Here is a 16,564-nt window from a genome sequence, read left to right as displayed (position 1 = left end):
TTAATCATGCATCCTGCATCATGCACAGTTACAAGGTGGGGGGTTCCTGGCTGAGCAAAACTGTAAGTAAGAAGGACCTTGGAATTGTCCTATAACACAAGCTAAATACGAGCCAAGAGTGTGATGTGGCTACAAAAAAGGCAAATGCTATTTTAGGCTGCATTAATAGAAGTATAGTTTCCAAATCCCATGAGGTGCTAGTTCCCCTCTATTCAGCACTGGTTAGGCCTCACCTTGAGTATTGTGTCCACTTCTGGACACCACACTTCAAGAAAGATTCCAATCAATTGGAACAAGTCAGAGGAGGGCGACAAGGATGATCAGGGGGCTGGAAACCAAGCCTTATGAGGAAAGGCTGAAAGAATTGGGCCTGTTTAGCCTAGAGAAAAGAAGACTGAGGGATCATATGATAGCACTTTTCAAAGGCTGTCCTACAGAGGAGGGGCAAGATCTCTTCTCGTTCATCCCAAAGTGCAGGGCACGCAACAATGGGCTCAAGTTACAGGAAGCCAGATTTGGGCTGAATATCAGGAAAAACATCCTGTTAGAGCAGTACAGCAGTGGACCCAGTGACCTCAAGAGGTGGTGTGTGCTCCAACGCTGGAGGCATTCAAGAAAAACTTAGATAATCCCCTGGCAGATCTGCTTTGATTTGTATTCCTGCATTGAGCAGGGGGTTGGACTTGATGGCCTTGTGGGCCCCTTCCCTTTTCTATGATTCTATGATCCTTTTTACTCACAGCCCCCAAGACACATTGATTGGTAGATATCAACCATGCCATTTCCACTGTGATGTAGCTAATTGCAGCCTGTCCTGCTTATGGATGCATCTAGGAAACAAAGACAGCCCTACCATTAGGCAACCTGAGGTAACAACCTCAAGCACTGAGGAGAAGCAGTGGCACCACCACCTCAACCATTCCTCTGTTATTTCCGGTGCATTTTCCTCTTTTAGAAGACATTGCTGTGGGTACCATTGTGCTGCCCCCCCCAACACCTCCCTGCTGGCCTTGGAGTGATGGAGGACAAGGTCCCATCGCCTGGGCTAAAGTCATATCAACTTCCAGGCCATCCAGTACCGTATTTGAATCTGAAAGGGGAAAAGGGGGTGTCTTATTCAGCTCCATGGGCAGCAAAAATTTCATGGGCTAGCAAATGTCATACTAGGAAGATATGTTATATTAAGTCACATTATTGATACATCTAGGCTACAATTTTCAACACTGGCTGTTAGCTGCTCTCCAGAATGTCAGATTTAACTTTTTAAAATCCAGATCTATCTGGCAATGTCAGGAATCAAACCTGCAGCCTTCTACATAGAACGGATGTGTTGTCCATCTGAACTACCACCTCTCTTGTGCAGCATGTTTTAAAAATGCATCACACCCCCTCAGAGGCTCCAAACAACTGATGGAGTGGCCCAGAATTATCTTTTTCCCCCCTTCATTTTACTACTGATGGAGAGCTGTTTTGAACTGTCCTCTGAATCCTTTTAAGGTACCTGAGATGCCATTATTAGATGATATCGACTTTGTCATCAGCTCAGCAGAATCAGTTTGTATATCATTGTCCTCACCCATTTTAGATGATGAGGGTGGTGTTTCTCATGAAGCTGACTTTCCCCCTTTCCTCTTTTCCTTACTGCTTTCTGGTGTTGACTGATGCTTCTTGTGCAAGTCTGCCACCCTACCCCTAAGTATGCTTTGGATTTCACTTTTTAAATCCCATCCTGAACCTAAGCTGCTTTACTCCAAAGGAGGTTCTGCTGAATACAGTAGAACTTACACCCAAGTCTTGGAATTGTCCATTTTGGAGGGCAATTCTAAGCATTGATGGCTGAAATCCTATTGGTTTGTGTAACTTGTCATGGCTAATTGCCATTAATTGACAAGGTGCCAGGATATGTCTCAGTTGTGTGCCGGATTGTGCAGCCAAAATGATTCCTGACACCTTGTCTTTGGGGGAAAGGGTCAAAGTCAGTTATGTAAAATTTACACAAATGCCAGTAGGATTATAGCCCTTATCTTATGTCTTCTTGTAGTTACGTCTTGCCAAGTCACTTCTGACTTATGGTGACCCTATGATTGAGCGACCTCCAGAATATCATGTCCTCAACAGCCTTGCTCACCTCTTGTAAACTAAAGGCTGTGGCTTCCTTTGGGGACTCAGTCTATCTCATGTTTAGTTTTCCTCTTCTCCTGCTGTCTTCAAAATTTCTTAACAATATCTTATGCCATTGGAATATAATTTTTTTTTATTAAATCAGACCATTTGTCAATTTAACTATTGTAATTCTCTATTGTTTGTTAAAAGGCCTCTCTGACCAGTGGGACATAGAAGTAGTCAAGGATCTAGTTGCTAACTTTGTGGTTGCATTTTTACTGACAAGAATAGGGAGAGTTTTTTTGAGATTCAGTACCTCCTATTCTGGTGGGATGTGGTGGGGCTGCGGGTTAAACCGCAGAAGCCTCTGTGCTGCAAGGTCAGAAGACCAGCAGTCGTAAGATCGAATCTATGCAATGGAGTGAGCTCCCGTTGGTCGTCCCAGCTCCTGCCAACCTAGCCGTTTGAAAGCATGTAAAAATGCAAGTAGATGAATAGGTACCACCACGGTAGGAAGGTCATGGCATTCCATGTCTAGTCATATTGGCCACGTGACCACGGAAACTGTCTATGGACAAAGGCTGGCTCTATGGCTTGGAAACGGGGATGAGCACCATTCCCTAGAGTCAGACATGACTGGACTAAAGGTTAAGGGGAACCTTTACCTTCCCTCATATTCCAAAATCACCTGTCTTTAGGTAATGCCTGTTTGAGGTGAATATGTGGGCTGGGGTGTCCTTTCCTCTCTGCCTCAAGCAGCAAAACGGCTGGGGGCCTGCTCATGCCTCTCTGATCCATCTCTGCACTATCTTTTGCATCTCGTCCAGAATGGATTCCCTTCTGTTTGTACAGCTTAAGAAATCTCTCCTCTGGGAGACGCCCTGCAGGAGTAAAATATTAGCCTAAAGAGGAGAACACTGAAGCCAAGTCCTATAAATTGTGGTTTCATTCTGATGCGCCTAATGATTCTCCGGTGAGACGTGATGCCATCTGGAGTTGGCAGAAAGGATGCAGAATACCAATATGGTGTTGTAAATGATTTAAGTGAGCCAGCTGGGTAGGGCAAATATATTCCCTTCTTTTTCTTCTCACCCACTTTCTGTTAGCTTAGTTAAAGACCAGAAATGAATGTTGATTTAGGGAAGAAATCTAATGCTTGTTCAATGTGATATAAAAGTGTTACGTGTATCACGCACCTTCCAGCCAATTCCTGTTTAGGGCAATTCTAATTAGGTTTCCAAGTACAGTAGTGTGAAATATTTAAGAGTTTGCTGGATAGCTCACTGTTTCCAGTCTTTGGCTGGGAGTTGGATTCTCTATTGTGCCTTCTGTGAGTTGAGCCAGCCTGGGTGGTCTTGGGCAAGCTGCACAGTCCCAGGGCGCCCCCTAAAGGAAGAGAATGGCAAACCACTTCTGAGTATTCTCTACCTAGGAAACCCTGGAAAGGGTTGCCATAAGTTGGAAATGGCTTCATGGCAGACAATTATTGTTCTAATTTTACCACTATCATACCCCAGGGAGTTTCCATAGCTTGGCAAGAATTTGAACCGAGGTCTTTTGAGTCTTGTCTAACATTCTGTCTATTGCACTACACTGGCTGTCACCAATGTGAGAAAAGTGATATTAAAATTTTATTGCAGGCCATTTCCCCACCATTCCACCAAACAAATTTTTATGGATTTGATTTGTGATCCAAAACAAGCCATTTACTTATAACCTCAGCTCTCCTTCTGTAACAGAATTTTTAAAATAGTAAAGGTAAAGGTTCCCCTTGACATTTAGTCCAGTCATGTCAGACTCTAGGGCGCGGTGCTCGCTCATCCCCGTCTCCAAGCCATAGAGCCAACATTTGGACGTAGAGTTTCCGTGGTCACATGGCCAGAATGACTAGACACGAAATGCCGTTACCTTCCCACTGAGGTGGTACCTATTTATCTACTCGCATTTTTACATGCTTTCGAACGGCTAGGTTGGCAGGAGCTGGGACAAGCGACGGAGCTCACTCCGTGGCGTGGATTCGATCTTACGACTGCTGGTCTTCTGACCTTGCAGCACAGAGGCTTCTGCGGATTAAACCACAGTGCCACCAAGTCCTGGGCAAAAAATAGTACCCCACTTCAAAAAGAGATTTTTGAAGGCACTTTTAAAAAATTACATCATCTACATGGAGGAATAGAAATAGTGGCACAGCTACCCGATGGAGAAGGAAAAATGACAACAAAGAAAAGGCAGAGGTGCTCAATTCCCATTTTAGCTCAGCCTTTTCCCATAGGACAGACTATGTGCTTCCAAACAAATTGGAAGTGCAAGCAGTTTCAATGGGGTTTTTATTTTCGCTTTACGATGTTTTCGCTTAATGGCGATTTTCCTGGAACAGATTATCGTCGTTAAGTGAGGCACCACTGTATTTTCCTATGGACCAAGAAAAGTCTCATCTTGGCAGCAGTGCCTCAAACCAGGGCCTCATGTGGAGAAAGAAGGACACTTCAGGTGTGTCCTTGTTCCAAAGTAAGGAAATGTGAGAGGCCTCATCTTCACTTACTGAAGATCTGAGAAGCGAGATCTTTAACAAAATGTTTCAGCACTGAGTGTTTCTGTTAGAGACCTTCCAGTCTATTCCCCTCCTTGACCAGTTTCCTATTTCTTCTCTGCAATGTTTGGCCAGCATTACAGGTTCCTGCTCAGTCCTTTTCAGGGTTTCTCTTTCATTTTAAGAGGTTTTTGTTGTAAAAAGAGAGAGAGAGAGAGATTTAGATGCACTGCAGCAAAAGGAGACAGGGAAAAGGTCTTTGCTCCAACATGGAGTTGGAAAACAACAAACGGGGATATGACTATAAACACACACACACCCATCCTAATGCTCTGCTTTACATACCATATATCACACTTCCTGGTCACGGAGCTGCATTTAGCAGTTGCATTGCAATTAATCCACAGAGGGAATTGAACTGTCATGGTAATATTTCCTCCCCCTTTTTCCGACGTCTTTTTTCATATGCCATTTAACCCCCCCAGGATGCTTGCACACACGTCATGTTTATCTGTTTGCCGGTGTGCCTTTCTCCCTCTGCTTGGTTTATTGGTTGTCCCACCACCAAAATTCTCTTGGCTATATCTAGATCAAAATGCATTAAAACCAGAGTTCAAAGCCCCAGCTGATAACAGAGCCGAGCCACCGTAAAACAAGGCAGCCACATCAAAGCAGAGGCAAATACCATTTCAGCAACTGCCATGCGTAAAGCAGGAATCCAAGGATAATTCACGTAGAGGCAGATCTGCTGTCTTCAGAACAGAGACAGAGATGAGTGTACTGAAGTTGGTTATTTTAAAAAACTTTGGCCGGGAAATCTTTTTTTGCCCAGTACCAAAAAGATATCCAGAGAAGCCACAGATAAGACTCTGTGAGCAAGGCATTTCAAAACTCTGGGGCTACCATTGAAAAGGCCTTTTTCTTTTGGCCTCATATCTCCATTTGTGAGGAGGCTGAAGAAGGGTCGGGGCAGATAGGCTTGCGTTAATACCATGACTTGGAAAAGTTATTTTTCAGACAGCCCCAAAAATCTACCCAGTGTTCATGGCCAGCAGTCATTCTGAATGGAGCTGCAGTCTAAAACATGCCTTTTTCATACCTTGGGAAGGGACAATTCTTCCTATGGATGTTTTGGTCCCATGTTCTGAAGGGCTGCACAAGTCAAGACTGGCATGTTGACACAGCCCCAAAAGCTACTTTTTGCAATGAAAATGTAGGGGGAAAGCAGGGATCGCTTTCCCCCTCCAGTTTCTTGCAAAGAAAGAAATTTTGGGTTAGAAAAGTCTTATACATGGGGGCGTCTTATACACAGAAAAATACGGTAGCATTTTTGCAGGTTTAATGGCATGTAATGGCACATCCATATGCATTAACACACACATTTAAAAATACAAATAACTGAAATGTGTACTATTTAAAATACAAAATGAAATGCAAAACAAAGTCTTGCGGCCTGATGCAAAAACAAAGTGCTTTGATCCCTGCTTTCCCCCTCCATTTTTCCAAAGAAAATGGAAGGGGAAAGCGATTTCTGCTTTCCCCCTACATTTTTGTTGCAAACGTTTTGCAATGTTTATTGCAAAGTGCATGTTTATTAGTTTAACTCTTTTTAAATTTGTAATGCCGCCCAGAGTAGACCTTTGGTCTATATGGGTGGGGTAGAAATCCAATAAAATAAAATAAATAAAATAAATGAAAATGTAGGGGGAAAGCAGAAATCACTTTCCTCCTCCATTTTATTTGCAAATGTGGAGGGGGAAAGCAGGGATCAAAGCACTTTGATCCCTCCCTCCCTTACTTCCGAATATAAAACGACCCTCAATTTTTCCTTTAATTATTTTAGGAAAAAGTGTCATTTTACACATGGAAAAATAATTCTTGAGCACAGCTACAGTATGTTTCCTCTTGCAACAGGTTTAGGGAGGAATGAAAACATGACTTTTGTCAAGGCTGTAAAATGCAACAAAATTCTTACTTAGGCACTGGTGTACGTGTGTGTGTGTGTGTGTGTGTGTGTGTGTGTGTGTGTGTGTGTGAGAGAGAGAGAGAGAGAGAGAGAGAGATGTTCAGTGTTTTTTATATGCAAAGGCCTTGGCATTAGGGCAGAGATCATAGGGAGCTCCACTGAGCTCAAAGGGAGGGGCTCAAGGCTATTGCTGTCAAGGCAGTTGCAGCGGTTCTGGAGGTGAACAGTCTTCTCTGGGTTGGACATATGTGCTGGCTAATCATCTTCAATGAAGCTGCCACCTTAGCATGCCCTTTTCATTGTCAGTCTCCATCAGCATCTGCAGACAATGGCTCCAAATTCGCCCTCAGCAAAGCAGTGGGGCTGACCCATGCTTGGCACTCAAAGCGTACAGAGAAGGCCAGCTGGAACCAGATTTAACCCCTTCACCACCACCTGCTCCCGCCCTACATTTTCCACAGGTTCCCTGTTAGTGATGAGGCTGGAATCCATAATCCGAGGCTCAGGAATATACATGTGGAGGTCTTATCAGTGTTATTTCAAACATAAGTCCAGGATTAAGGCTGCACATTTGGCACAGGCCTCATGTTTTGAATGACATCCTGTGAATGGCATTGTTCCAGATCTTCTTGCCCTCTTATTCTAGGGCCAGGTTGCCTATTCTTTGGTGGTTTGGGATTCAGTTCCTTATCTCCAGGATCTATTGCTGGGGGTGGGTGAGCAAGCTAAGCCTCCCTACAAGAAAACAAGGGGGAAAAACAACCAGAGAAGATGGGAAGTGCTTTTTGACTTGGGAAAGATGTTTTTTTTAATGCTGAAAAGGTACAGGGATGCATAGAGCTTGCTTAAAAGTGCCTGTCCAACTTTTTCACACTCACACACACACACATTTTTCATACCTTGAGAAGGGACAAGGTATGAATGGATACATATACATATACTACATTCTTTTCTTTTCTATACTATATTCTTTTCCATGATATATATACAGTGGTGCCTCGCATAAGGATTTTAATTGGTTAAAAAAAAACGTTATGTGAAACATCGTTATGCGAAACACCATTTTCCATAGGAATGCATTGGAAACCGGTTAATCCGTTCCAATAGGCACGGATTGGCGTCCTTAAGCGAAAAAACCCATAGGAAACATCGTTAAACGATACAATGTTTCCTCCATTGGAATGTATTGAAGCTGACTCAATACATTTCAATGGCTTTGCGAAGTCAATTTTTGCAAATTTAACTGTGTCATAAAAGGGTCAAAAATGGGTTTAAATGCTTGGATTAGCTTCTGCACCCTCTAAAACGGATGCAAAAGTTAATTTGGCTTTGATCTGACTTTTCGTTAATTAATGGTGAATTTTTTCCCCCCAACTTTTGACAGCTGTCAAAATCTGACAGCTCCATTATTTCCTATGGGGGAAGAATAAATTCACAAAAAATTAATGAAGACTCAGCAACTGTTCTAAATGCTTGGATTCGTTAGAGGACCCCCTAAGTCGTGTGCAAACCTGATTTGGCTTTGATCTGAACTTTCGTTAATTTATGGCGAATTGTTTTCTCCCCCATAGGAAAGCATGGAGCTGTCAGATTTTGACAGGTCCATTGGTTCCTATGGGCCGAAAAAAAAAATTAACCATAAATTAACGAAAAATCAGATCAAAGCCAAATCAGGTTTGCACATGACTTAGGGGGTCCTCTAACGAATCCAAGCATTTAGAACCGTTTTTGACCCTTCTAAGACACTTTTTTAATTGAAAAAAGAAACATCGTTAAGTGAAGCAGGGGACCTAAAATCGCATTCGTTATGCGAAGCATGGTCCCAAACTTCGCTAAGCGAAAATCGCCCATAGGAAACATCGTTATACGGTGCATATTATTTTCTTAAAAAACACATCGTTATGCGAATTCATCGCTAAACGAGGCAATCGTTAAGCAAGGCACCACTGTAATGGACTCCTTGGCTATACTGTATTCTTTTTGGCAGCCAAGGAGTCCAAAGCGGCCTGAGAGTACCCCCCCCCCAAAAAAACCAGAGAAATAGCCATGGTGGCCACATACTTTCCTCTGGGTCCCAACATCTGGGCGTGGGCCTTCTCTGTGGCTGCTCCCTGTCTCTGGAACTCCCTCCCACAGTAGGCTATGCTGGCCATATCTTTACTATCCTTCCACGAGCAGTGAAGACCTACCTTTTTCTTTAGGCAAGCTTTCCCTTCACGACTGGCTGCCTGAGTGGGGTTTTTAAAATGCATTGTTGTACCTTACTGCATTGAATGCATTTTGGTGTTGCTTATGTTTTTTTAGTTTCGTATTCATTGGGCCTTTTAGTATCGTATAGTCATTGTTACTAACTTAAATACTGTATTTGGATTTCTGTAAGCCACCTTGGATCCTTTTAAAGCAGAACGGCAGGTTAAAAATCTTAAATAACAAACAAACAAACAAACAAACATGCATCATTATGATCCTCACCCCGTCCTACAGACCCTGACAGTCCACATGATGCCCAGAAGAAGGGAAGATGTTTTGCCTCTCCCCCCCTTTTCCCACAACTTGGAGGTGTGGAACAAGGGGTTGCCCCCTCCACACCCACCCACCCCTGGGCTGATCCAAGCCATTTTGCTTCCTGATGCCAAGGACAAGAAGCCAACAGATTCCTGCACACCTTCAAAGTGTCAGAATTTCCACAGGAAAGAACAATCACTCTCTTTTCTGATCAGAACAGGCAAGGTTGGTAGTTCTTACAAAAGATTCCTGAGATTGTGCTTTGCTTGGGTTCATCTTTTTGTGGTCCTGTGCTATTCTCTTCCGTGCATGGAAAGGATCAGGACTCACTGAGCAAAGGACATCAAGTCTTCCTCTTAGGGTTAGGCCCATTTCATGGACTGTGGATGGGTCTCTTAGGGTTAGACCCATTCCATTATGCTGTGGAAGGTCCAAAGCCGGAGCAGCACAGCATGCCCTGCATCATATCTCTGCAAGAAAAATGGACAGGCTTTTCAACGTTCACTTCTGGATCCTGGAAAAGCAATCTGCTTAGGCCAATGGGGAATCCTCAGACCCCTGCCCCCTGCATTCAGGAGACGGAGTGCACTCTGTAATGGAATGAAGGCATTAAAAGAGACATCTCTGCCAATATTTGTCTGACAACAGCAGCCCCACATTAATGGTGACCTCTAGAGAACCTGCTTGATGCTTTGCACAGGCTCCTAGGCATGACTAGAAATCATTCCTAACATAAACAGGTCAGTTATGCAGTTCTTTGGCTGGAAAAGCGGTGCGCGCGCACACAAACCCACTGCGCATGCATTTACATCATTTTTATTAATGACTTGGATGAGAGGGCGCCGGGAATTCTTATCCACCTTGCAGATGACACAAAATTGGGTGGAATAGTTAATGCCCTGGAAGACAAAAACACAATTCAAAAGATCCTGATAGGCTCCAGCACTGGGTTGAAAACAACAGGATGAAATTTAACAGGGAAAAGTGCAAAGTTCTTCACACGGGTGGGAGGAAACCAGATGCACAGTTACAAGATGGGGGATATTTAGTGAGAAGGATCTTGGAATAATTGTAGACTAGCAGCTAACTGGGTAGCTCAGTGGCTGCAGAGTCTGATTCCTCACTGTGCTTTTCAAGAGAAGAGCCAGCCTTTGTAGCCTTGGGCAAACCACACAGTCCCAGGACGCCCCCAGAAGTAAGGGATGGGAAACCACTTCAGAGCATTTTATGCCTAGACAACCCTGAAAAGAGTGCCATAATCCAGAATTGACTTGACAGCATTATGATATCATTATTCTTGGCAGTTGAATACAGTGGTGCCCCGCATAGCGACGATAATCCATTCCAAAAAAATTGTCGCTATCCGGATTCGTCGCTATGCGGGGCAAAAAACCCCATAGGAATGCATTAAAACACATTTAATGCGTTCCTATGTGCTGTAAACTCACCGCTATGCGGAAATCCTCCATGCAGCCGCCATTTTCGCTGCCCGGTAAGCGAGTAAAGGGCACGAAAATGCTGCGGGCGGCCATTTTTTCCGGTGGCCATTTTGGAACCGCCGATCAGCTGTTCCCAAAACACCCCTATGTGAAAATCGGTAAGCGAAACGCTTACCGATCATCGTAAAGCGATTTTTTGCCATTGAGAACATCGCAATGCGATCACTTTTGCGATTGCAAAAAACGTGTCGCTATGCGGATTTGTCGTTAACCGATGCGCTCACTATGCGGGGCACCACTGTATAAGCCAGTAGTGTGGTGCAGCTGCAAAAAAAGCAAATGCTATTTTAGGCTGCACTAACAGAAGTATATTCTCCAAATCTTCTGAATTACTAGTTCTCTAGTCATTTACTGCTGAGTGCCTTAGTTTTTCTGTGCCGTATGGTGCAGATCCAAGATATTGTGTTGCCTGAGGCAAAGAATAAGATGCCACCAGGTCCCCATTCCATGTGCAAAAGCCAGCTGGGCTGGCACATAAAACTTCCTTTCGCTCTAATGACGCGACAGTATCCTTCCACCACATTCAGAAGCAGAAGGTGTGCGTAGGGGCCCCAAATCAAGCCAAACAGCATGTCTTTCTTCTCTCCTCTCAGAGCTCTCTGCTTCCTCCCAGATTCTGCTGCCTGAGGATGTCTCGTTCTGTCTAATGGCATGGGAGGCCCTCGTGGCCTGGCCTCTGTGACAACCCCAGACCTACTGGAGTATGCCACACTCTAGTTATGCTGCCACCAACCATTCCCTGTAAGGAGTCACACAGACCAGGAATGGATTTTACTAAACAAAAGAACAAGGTTTATTTAAATAACAAACAGGGTAAATAAAAAGATCAGGTAAATAGGATAATGTAACGTGGCCTAGTCTCAATCATACATACAACAGTTTGGTTCACACAGAACACTTTAAAGTAAAGCACAGACCCTGAACCTATCAGTTCTGGCTACCCAGATAGAAACCTGAACCTATCAGGTATGTACTAACTGACACACAGTTGTACTCAGTCTGACACACAGACTCCAACTCCTCACTCTCCACACAAGCTCCAAATATATATACAGTACAGCTCCTCCCCCTGATGTCCCGCCTTCCACTCCCCATAGGATGGAACTTTCCCTCCAAACCCATGACAGACAGGTACCATCAGTGCTGTATGTAACAGCCTCTGACCTGGACCAAACCACCTTTGAATTTCCCATAATGGTCTCCAGTTTTTTCTTGTTCCAGACAACTGTGGGAAATCTGAGACAGTGGGGAGATGCGGCCTCAGTGTTAGACTTAGGGAGCTAGTCACAATGGACCGGAATGTACCACTCCATCTCCTCTGGGGGAACGATGCAGGGCTCCAGGGGAGGACATGGCCGAGACCCCTGCCAGTGTCCCCTCAAAGAGGCGAATCACATATACCTGAAAGTAAGGCATGTGACAGCTGTGATTGCAATCAAGGCCAGACCTGTGATTATCACACATCCCACCACCATGGGGGGGGGGGATAACAACAGAAGCAGCCACATGCATCCTACCGGAAGTCATTTCTGTATTAACCTGGCTATCTCTTCTGTGTCTAACTCAGAGCGATCGTCGGAGCGGAGGGCATTATTTTCTGGTGCCTTCACTACAAAGACGACTCTGAGACACGGAAGAGATGCCTAGGGTGATGCAGAGATGGCTTTTGTTGGAGGGCTGTCTCCTCCTTCTACAAGAGGATTGGGAGGGGGGGCTGTGCACAACATACGGCACACAGCCTTGATCAGCCTTAAGTCATTCAGTGGGTTTTTCTCCCCTCCAGTGCCCCCCCCCAGGAAACTGCCTTTTCCTTCTCCTCTCCCTCTTTTTTTACCCAGTATTGGGGAAAGGATGTGGAAGTGCTTTGCCTCCCTTTAGTGGGAGGTGCTTCTTCTCTGGCATAGGTGGCACAGCAGGACAAGTGGCTGGTAATGTGGGGAACCCGTAGCATCTCTCACTCCCATGCAACATCCACTTCGCTTCCCACCTTGGGTGGCAAACGCTCTGGGTCCATCCTGGAGACCCAGCCACCTGTCCTTTCCTGGACCAGAGGCAGACATCTTGTCCCAAGGCAATGGCACAATAGGGAAACTCTTGAAAACGTGCAGTTTTCATGTCAGAGTGCATGGTGGTGGAGAGAGAGTCTGGAGAAAATGGTAGTTCACACAGTTATTTAGAGGGGTGCTTCCCTGCCTTGGCTCCCCAGATGTTCTTGGACTAAAACTCCCAGATGCCTTCACCGCTAGCTGTGCTGGTCAGGATTTCTGGGAGTTGTAGTTCAAGAACATCTGAGGACCCAAGATTAAGAATCACCGATTGAGGCCATTGGGGTTGGTCTCTATAAAAGTATCACCCAACTGAGAATTGTGGATCCTCCACCCCCAGTTTAGGACTCATGGTGGCTGCCTTTTCATTTTGCATGATGTGACAGACCTGGGTGTAATGCCGTGCAATTTCTGAAATCAGCCTCAGAGTTATTTGCTCCTTGGAGACCTTTCTGTAAGTTCTCTGTTGAGAGATGAGGTCTTGGAAATTCTTCTAATTTCTGCCAAGCGCTAGATCCAAGCTTCCCAATTCAGTAAGATGGCCCTCATTGCCCCTCTTTTGACATGCTGACTCAGTATTCCTAACCCACCTTTTCTTTATCTTCAGGTTTCCCCACCAGGTGGTCCTCCTGAGCAACCAAAGTGGGAGACTTCCTACTTGTTTCAAGGAAGGGATGGAGCTACAGCTTTCGCAGACGATGCTGCCCTGGTGATTGAATACTACAAATCAGGTAAGCTCATTTCCTCGGCAAGTAACGAGGAGGTGAATATCTTGTTCCATGTATTCTCAGGGCTTGGGAACCTTAACATTTGAACTATAACCACCAGTTCTCACAAATCAATGTGACCATTAGGATTCTGGAAGTTATAGTGCATCCTAAATATAGGAATAGCTATAGAAATACCACAAAACTCTTGCCAGTAATGTCAGGTGAAGAAATCATTGCACTGAAAGGAATTATGGATGATTTCCGGATTTTGGAAGTAACTAGTTAATTAGTTACTTGTAATCAATTCCTTTCCTTGACTAATTTATGTTATTACATTACTATTGTAATTTGTTGAGGAATTCGTTCACTCCTATTTTGGTACAACTCAAACTTTTAACTAATTTTATATTTAAGGGGTTATGGCCTCACTAAATGGTGAAGAAATACCACATTCTTCAAGCGCTAATTCCAGCTGCATACTAAATGAAAAACATCTAGAAGGTTTGAGAGTAAGTGAACAGTGATGACCAGAATCCTATCGGTTAGTTACGCTAGCTAAAAGCAATGGCTAAAACGCAGAGGCAAATTGCCACTAGTTAATTCATTGCTGATTTTATGCCTCATCGTGCACAAGTCATGTAAGTTGTTGTAAGATAATAGATACACGCGACAGCTTGTTAACTAGTAACAATTCACCACTACCATTTGTACTTGAGGACAAACCAATAGGATTCTGACTATTACAGTGGTGCCCCGCATAGCGACGATAATCCATTCTGGAAAAATCATCGCTATCCGGAATCGTCGCTATCTGAAATAAAAAAGCCCGTAGGAATGCACTGAAACTCCTTCAATGTGTTCCTATGGGTTTAAAACTCACCATCCAGCGAAGATCCTCCATAGGGCAGCCATTTTTGGTGGCTGTCTTGCGAGGAATCCGTCCCAGAAAAGAGCCAGGAGCCATCTTCTCCGCTCCAGCCCCTCCCCCTCCCCGCCTCACAGCTGATCGGCGCTGCTCTTAGAAGCTTCCCCAGGCTTGCCCAGCAGGTAAACAGGCATTGGAAATGCACTGGGGAAGCCTCTGAAACCTGCGCTTTGCCGGAGTGGGGGTGGGTGGGGGTGTGGCAGGGGCAGGCCTGCCATCCCCCAGAGCCCCCCCCTTGTGCCGCTTTCAGAAGCCTCCTGGGGCTTTTTCAGCATTGAAAGAGGTGCATTTTCACTGCTGAAAAAGCCCCAGAAGGCTTCTGAAAGCGGTGTGAAAGGGGGCAAGAAACAGGGCTTTTGTGATGATCGCTTCCCCCCCTTCATCGCAAATGGCCCGTTTTCGCACAGCTGATCGGCGGGCAATGGGGCATTTGCGATGATGGGGAGGGAAGCCATCATCGCAAAGTGATTTTTCCCCATAGGGAACATCGCAATGCGATCGCTTTTGCGATCGCAAAAGCTTCATCGCTATGCGGATTCATCGTTAAACGGGGCGCCCGTTAAGCAAGGCACCACTTGTATTTAGTAATTTTTGAGAAACTGAAAAGTAAACTGAAAAACTGAGTCAGTTTAAAATTTGTAACTATAACACTAACTAACTACTTTAGAAGCCTCGGAGGTATAACAGTAATTCATCACTTTTCAAAAAATATTTTCAGAATTCTGGTTATTTCTAAGAAAATGGGTTGGCCAACACCTATAGCATCAGAATTATGATCTTGATCACATGGTGCCCCATCCAATGACTGGTTTAAGAAGAAAATGTCTCTGATGCACAGAATCTCAGTATCATCTGAGTATATGACAAAGTCTTCAAAATCTGACAAAGGCTTCTTCCTAGTCCAACATCATAACTCATTGGTTTAGATGGAAAGAAGTTTAGTCAATTTGCAGCATTAAAAAAAAGGATGAAATTTGGATGAGGGAGGCGTTAGAAGCATCTTGAAACAGTCGGGAAAAGCAATTGTAAATTTTCTTTGATCTCCAGTTGCATTGTAATGAGAGACTAACTGGTAAATTTTTATCCCACTCTCCCAATCACCAGGATCAGGAGGAGATCTAGAAAGTGTGCCGAAGCCCTTGGGTTTCTCGGTGCTACCGCTAACGAATCGGGTGTACCGGAAACTGGTAGCAGACAGCAGCAGGAGTGGTCTTCGAATAGAAAATCTTCCCATCCAGGTAGGGATGGATGTCTTGTAGCTGAATTCCTGCATCTCCTTTCTGGTCCTTATCAGTTTCATATGGGAGCAATTCCAACTCATTTGCTGCATTAAATTTTTATGGCTTTTAAAACTTAAAAGTGCAAAGATAATCTTTAAAAGCATATTTATTCCAAAAAAGAGGCACATTTGTAAGTATTATTTCCTCCCAAATTCCTAGAACATTTTACTCAAAAACATATGCATATTGTATATACTCTGAGACTTTTTTTAAAGCATAGGACTGTATTGCAAAGAAATTCAAAAGGCAAGAAGAAAGAAAAATGGAAGCCTCTTTTGTGCAGAAATAGAACTTTTGCGAATTTGGAGGACAAATTATAGCACAGCACTAGCTTCACCTTTTTTCTGCTGCTGACACAATACTGCCCTCTGTCATTTCTGCATATGGAAAACGAGTCATGCAGTGACCACCTTAAATGCTTTGCATGTGAAAAGCCTTGGGATGGTGTTGAAGTCTGAAGGTTAACAAGTGTTGTGCAAATATTTTTCAGCAGACAGTTTCTGAGAAACATTCTGATATGAACCCCTCCCCCATTGTTGTTGTTGCTGCTGCTGCTGCTGCTGCTGCTGTTACATGCCATCAAGTCATGTGTGACCTCCAAAGTGTCCTGTCCTCAATAGTCCTCCCTGGTTCTTGTAAACTCAAATTCATGGCTTCCTTTATGGAGCCAATCCATCTCATACAGTATTTGGTCCTCTTTTCCTACTGCCTTCAACTTCTCGTAGCGTTACTGTCTTTTCTAGCAAGTCGTGTCTTCTTGTGATGAGTACAAAGTACAACAGCTTCAGTTTTGTCTTTTTTTTAACCAAAGAAATGGCAAAGAAAGAAAGAAATCAGGCTTGATTTGACTGAGGACCCACTTGTTGCTTTTCTTAACCTCCTGAAAAAGGAAAGCCAGGGTGCATAATTTCTTCCAAACTTTCACCATCATTCATTCATTCATTCATTCATTCATTCATTCATTCATTCTTTCGTTCGTTCGTTCGTTCGTTGGTTGGTTG

At 44.1% G+C, this 16,564-nt stretch overlaps 1 protein-coding gene across 2 annotated transcripts in view; it reads left to right on the top strand.

The window, feature by feature from the left end:
- CCDC33 (coiled-coil domain containing 33) overlaps window positions 1–16,564 on the top strand; it is a 219,247-nt gene that overhangs the window by 124,488 nt on the left and 78,195 nt on the right. For both annotated transcript variants that reach the window (XM_078381075.1, XM_072982291.2), the window contains 2 exons: window positions 13,256–13,379; window positions 15,388–15,521. In XM_078381075.1, coding sequence (XP_078237201.1) covers window positions 13,256–13,379; window positions 15,388–15,521 — 258 coding nt within the window. The remainder of the gene's footprint in view (window positions 1–13,255; window positions 13,380–15,387; window positions 15,522–16,564) is intronic.

Source organism: Pogona vitticeps, chromosome 12 (genome assembly GCF_051106095.1).
Source record: "Pogona vitticeps strain Pit_001003342236 chromosome 12, PviZW2.1, whole genome shotgun sequence".
Taxonomy (NCBI): domain Eukaryota; kingdom Metazoa; phylum Chordata; class Lepidosauria; order Squamata; family Agamidae; genus Pogona; species Pogona vitticeps.
The sequence above is the reverse complement of the archived record's forward strand: the minus strand, read 5'-3'. Positions and strand labels throughout refer to the sequence as shown.